At 32.9% G+C, this 5,480-nt stretch overlaps 1 protein-coding gene across 11 annotated transcripts; it reads right to left on the minus strand.

Annotated features, from left to right (window-relative positions):
• Positions 1–683: 683 nt before the first annotated feature.
• On the minus strand, positions 684–3,918 carry LOC108333594 (uncharacterized). Of its 11 annotated transcripts, none has more exons than XR_008247948.1 (6): positions 3,640–3,918; positions 3,415–3,546; positions 3,212–3,237; positions 2,895–2,978; positions 1,671–2,039; positions 684–1,008 (listed from the first exon to the last, which is right to left on the minus strand). XR_008247948.1 is itself a non-coding variant. In XM_052875231.1 (6 exons), the coding sequence occupies exons 2-6, from the start codon at positions 3,467–3,469 to the stop codon at positions 943–945; spliced, it is 552 nt and encodes a 183-aa protein (XP_052731191.1). In that variant the 5' UTR covers positions 3,470–3,546; positions 3,640–3,918; the 3' UTR covers positions 684–942. The 11 variants fall into 11 exon arrangements, 8 of the variants coding, with proteins under 8 accessions (XP_052731191.1, XP_052731189.1, XP_052731190.1 ...); XM_052875231.1 differs by having other exon boundaries at positions 2,895–2,930; XM_052875229.1 differs by having other exon boundaries at positions 2,895–2,933.
• Between the last annotated feature and the right edge of the window lie 1,562 nt (positions 3,919–5,480).

Here is a 5,480-nt window from a genome sequence, read left to right on the forward strand (position 1 = left end):
TTGATTTAAGTTGTTCTCTCTATGTCTTTCATCTCTCTATCTTGTTAAAAGTAAAGATTTTTGCATTTTGAATCTACATGCATATTGATTATATGAGTTCTAGGGTTTCTAGGTTTAATTGAGAATTTACTTTGATTTAATTTAGGAACTTTCATATGATTAAATGGTTTTTACTATCAATTGAGAATGTACCACTAGTGGAAAAATGACTTTTTATAACGTACAAAAATGATATTTTATATCGTAGTTACTGGGATATAGTTCTGGGCGATATAGTAAGTCTGCGCATTTTATAACGTAGCAAAAATTTACGTTATAATATGTTCAACATATTATAACGTAATTTCTGAAGTACGTTATAATATGCGCAGTTTATTATAACAAATTCTTCATTTGTCCGTTATAATAGGTGGAAGATATTATAACGTAGAAAATTTTGTACGTTATAATATGTTATATATTATTACGTATATATTATTGTACGTTATAATATGTGATCAACGTACCATATCATACATTGCTTAGTACGTTATAATAAATGTTTTTAAAAAAAATTGATTATTAAATTTGACATCCATTGAAATTATAATAATATTCCTGTATTATCATCTCATCCAATCCATTTATAATAAATATAGCTTTAAATAAACAAATTTATTGAAACTAACAAAATAGAATTCATATCAAATATTAAATAGTCTAATATTTAATACATCATTTATACATGAAACTATATATTAAATCCAAATATTACATTAATGTACATACACTATTTAAGTGTAGCCAAGTTTCTACTTAACACTTAAAATAAAAGAAACAACAGGTGTTGTTTTCTTCACAAATTCACAAGCCAAACTTTCAGTGTTAAATATCGAATCAGTAGGATGTTGGCTGCCTTTAAATCACGATATATAACATTTCTATCCAGGGTATGTAAAAATGTTAATCCTCTTGCAACGGCAACTGCAATGTTGATCCGGATAGTCCAGGGAATAGGTTGAACACCTTCTGCAGAAATATAAAACCAAAATTAAGGTATTATGAATCAGGAGGAAACTATGGTTCAGTTCAAAAACAACTATGTTGAACATAAGGGTGTAAATATAAACAAGTCAGAAGTTCTGTTAGGGTCTGAATTAGACCTCAACTGCTTATTAAAAATCAAGGTTTAGACTTTTTAAAAAGCTTGTTTATGTATAAAGACTAAGTTTCTTGAGACTCTGCAAAATGTCTATTATACTTGATAGGTTGGTCTGGTTATATATATAACATTACATTATACAAATAATATATAAAAATATATACCACAATATACTAATATAAAAACCTAATTACCAATAATGATTTTTTGAAGGCCAATCTAGACTTATAGGCTTATAGATCTTATATAAAAGAGGTCATGCAAGTAGGTTTTGAGGTTAAGCCCAGCGTTCAAACAAGCAAAGTTATGACTTTAACATTGACATATAATAGACAATCAGATCAGACTCAGATTTTGCAATTATGAATTAGACCAGTTTTAAGATTACCAAAGTTTGGCTTAATCTCATTCTAACCCCTTTGTATCAAGTTTTCTTGCCTGAAGTTCTTAGTGGCCTCTTTTAGTTCATTGAAGGTGAAGGACTTTAGGTTACTGGAGATGCGTTTGTCAACAAAGTAACAACACTTACAATTTGCAGTCCTTTCAGAGACTTTGAATACAAGTAGCAATCCAGAAGTGTTAGTGCACCCTCACGCGTTGTGGTCAAACCACCCCAAGGATGGACACTTGGATCTTGGATTTCATCCTGGACCACATTACAGATGGATGATCCACTGTTATTTTGATTTTTCAAACCTCCAGCTCTGCTACAAGGAAAATGAACGACTGCTCCCTCTTGTTGCAAAGATTTCCCATATGTAACAATCTGCAGAAATCCTTCAAGAAGTAACCCATTGCACCTGGAGCAGTACATGTTTTTTCGTGCATGCTCAAAAAGGGTTTGTTTGTCTATCCTCAAGAGCTCCAACCGAGCTTGTGGTGACAGCTCACACCAAAACTACATCACAAGAAAGCAAAAACACATCCAGATCATTACAAATTGCAATTTAATCCAAAAGTAAATTAAAGAAAACAAAACTGATGACATGCACAAAACATCCTCGTATCAAATTCTCTCTTTAATTAAGGTCGTATTTGAATAAATTTCTCCATGAGAATTTCTGTTAGGAAAAAAACAACAAAGTAAAATTTAGTTCCTCTCATAAGTACAAATGAACCTGTGTAAGTCAATTCTTTCTACCTTCTCCTATGAATAATTTAAAAGAAATCATCAAAACAAGAGTATCCAGTTCTAGTGGACACTCATTGCTTCCCCTTTTGTTCCCACAATTTCAGTAATTGCGGTCGTTGGTACGTCATTGCATCAGCTTAAAAAGCATCAGGAATCTCAACCATGGGCAAGCCAATGCATGTTTACAAAGTGGCACATATAGAATATTGCTTAACTCGAAACATCAAACCCAAGTAACATAACATCAATTTTAACTTCTTTTATATACCTCCACCAAGCACAGAGACGCTCACACACAGTGATGTGAATAAAGAATCAAAACAAAATTTCCACTAGTCAAACACCAACAACAAAATCAGAAAAAGCAAAACAGTTGCATCCAACAGTCATAACACATCCCAACCCCAAAAAAATAAATTCAATCACCGAATTGTTTCGCCCGCAAGATCCAATACACGGTCTAGCCATTCACCATTAACAACACCATAGTCACAACTCACAACCAATACCAAAACAGTGATCCAGCACCAATTAACAAAACAAACAAAAGCCTCGGAAGCAATTAAAACGAACATTAACATCAAAACAAAATAAAAATGAAACAAAAATTGGATCCAGTACCTTGAGGAGTTGATTGTAGCCAACATCATCTCGATTCTTCTAAGAAGAAATAAAAGGCGAAAATCATTCAACATTATTTAGAACCTGAATCAAAGCGAAGAAACCTCACAATTTCCATCATTTTCATACCAATACCCACACAATCTGGAGTCTTACATTTAAGTTAACAAAAAGACAAAAAAATCCATCCAGTTCTACGAAACCAAGGCCTTGAGAACACTAAAAAACAAGAAAACAGAACAAGAAGGTTCATAGAAAAATAGCTAGTCCAGTAATCTTCCAGGTTACAGCCTGTGAACTATTGTTTTAACTCTTACCCTTTGGAAACCATCGCCTTCTTCTTCTTCTCTCCGTGTAAACCAAAGACACAAAAATGGAACCATCCACCATGACAAACAAATATCAAAATTCAAAGCATCAAAGCAGAAGAAAAACAAATCAAGGCTTATTTATATTTTGCACTAAAGAAAAATGAGGGCAAACACACACACACGATTAAAACAACCAAATTAAAACTGACCAAAGAAACTTGTGGAAGACACATGAGCCACTGGTTTTCTGCAGCTGTTTCCCATGATCAAAGTTTTAATCTTTTGTATCAGAGGAGAGAACAACAACACCAATGGCGAACAGGGTGCGAATGAAAAGATCTCTACCAAACGAAACACAATCCCCACCAATCTAAGAAATTAGTGAAATTAATAGAAGAAAAACATAACAAATTAGGGAAAAACATAAAACCTACTTGGTTAGACTTCAGAGATTTCGAGGAAGAGGCAGCGGAGCCACTGTGTGAGAGGAAAGAAGCAGCGGAGCGTGAGAGGAAAGAGGCAGCGGAGCGTGAGAGGAAAGAGGCAGCGGAGCCACTGCGTGAGAGGAATGAGAGTGAGAGGGAACGTGAAGAGAGGAATGAGATGAAAAGCCACTGCGTGAGAGGAATGAGAGTAAGAACGTGAAGAGAGCAATGAGACGAAGAGGAAGAGAGGAACGAGAGTGAGAGGGAACGTGAAGAGAGGAACGAGAGTAAGAGGGATAGTGAGATATTATAACTGATTTCTAAAAATCCGTTATAATACATCAATAATAGGTTTTCAACTTATTTACAAGTTTGCCACCGCTTTTTATATTATAACTAATTTTCAAAACTACGTTATAATATATCTTAAACTTATTTACAAGTTTGCCACCGCGTCTCATATTATAACTGATTTTGAAAACTACGTTATAATATCTCCCTATTATGATGGATAATTTTTATCCGTTATAATAGGTTTGTTATAAAATGTCATTTTTCTACTAGTGTACTTTGGTTGATTAGTAATAATTTCAACTATAATCAATTGAGAATTTACTTTGATTGATTAACTTTTAATTTGGTTAAGAGATTTAAGAATAGACATGATTAAACACAATAAAATTTGATTGAGAATGTACTTTGGTTGAATTTATTGTGAATAATCTAGAAAGGTTTTGCATTTGATTGAGAATTTACTTTGGTTAAATGCATGATCACCCTCAAATTAATTAAGAATGTACTTTAATTAATTTGAAACTTAAACAATAATCAATTGAACAATTATCCGTGAATAACCGATGATGAATCTATCTTGGAAAAGCAGTGGAATTAACCTATTTTATCATAACTGCTTTTAAGTTTCTTATTTATTCTTTAAACATTCTTAAACCATTACTTTTATTCATAAGCATTGCATAACATTCATAAGAGTCAGATATTCAAAAGCAATTCCGTGTTCGTTGGGAGATGACTCAGGGTTACGTTAACCCTATCTACTTTCTTAAATACTACTTGTCAATACTGAAGTTGCCTTGAAAAGTGGTATTAATTTGATATCTTCAACGACAGCCTATCACTAGGGCTGGGCAGAGTTAACTTAAAATACTTAAACTATAGTTAATCCATACTTTTTTAAACTTAAAAAACTAATAATACAGTTAACTAAAAACTAATTAAACTAATTAATAATACAGTTTAAAAATACTGAACTATTTTACATTCAGTGCAGTTAACTGCAGTTTAAGTTTATATCTGTTTTCCCAATCACGGCTTCGTTTGCTTTTGGCCTTACATCCCATTCATCTCACTCACTCAGTGCTGCTGTTGAAGGTTGCCGTTGTTGAAAGTTGCCGCCGAGGTTAACGTTGTTGCAGTTAACTGAACTAAAAAATAGTTTAGTTCAATTTTTTTGAACTATTTTTTAGTTCAGTTCAGTTTTTTTTAACTATTTTATAGTTAATTGTAATGAATTTATAGTACAGTGCAAATAGTGCAGTTTTTCCACCCCTAACCATAACACACATTTATCTTAAATGAAGCAGTGAGGTTGATCAGAGAAGAACAACGAAAGAAAAACGGCTGGTAGCGGCAGGATTTGGGAATGTATTGGGGAAGAGGAAAAAAGCTACGGAACAGGCAAAGCGCCTTTGAGCGACTACGGAACCATTGCCAAGTGGAACAGAGAGGAGGGCTTAAGTTGAATTTCTGCAAATGGTATGAAAATTGATAGGACTCACTATTTTTTTTATTTTATTTTATGAAAAGAAATACTTTTATATAAGGTAGAAAGT

The sequence above is a fragment of the Vigna angularis genome, chromosome 3 (genome assembly GCF_016808095.1).
Source record: "Vigna angularis cultivar LongXiaoDou No.4 chromosome 3, ASM1680809v1, whole genome shotgun sequence".
NCBI lineage: Eukaryota > Viridiplantae > Streptophyta > Magnoliopsida > Fabales > Fabaceae > Vigna > Vigna angularis.

Excerpts from the sequence above, each read along its gene's own strand:
- LOC108333594 (XM_052875229.1), bottom strand. The coding sequence starts at position 3,469 with ATGGGAAACAGCTGCAGAAAACCAGTGGCTCATGTGTCTTCCACAAGT. Across the intron at positions 2,040-2,894 it reads GCTACAATCAACTCCTCAAG|TTTTGGTGTGAGCTGTCACC; the intron begins GTACTGGATCCA and ends CTTGTGATGTAG. Across the intron at positions 1,009-1,670 it reads CTCTGAAAGGACTGCAAATT|AAGGTGTTCAACCTATTCCC; the intron begins GTAAGTGTTGTT and ends ATATTTCTGCAG.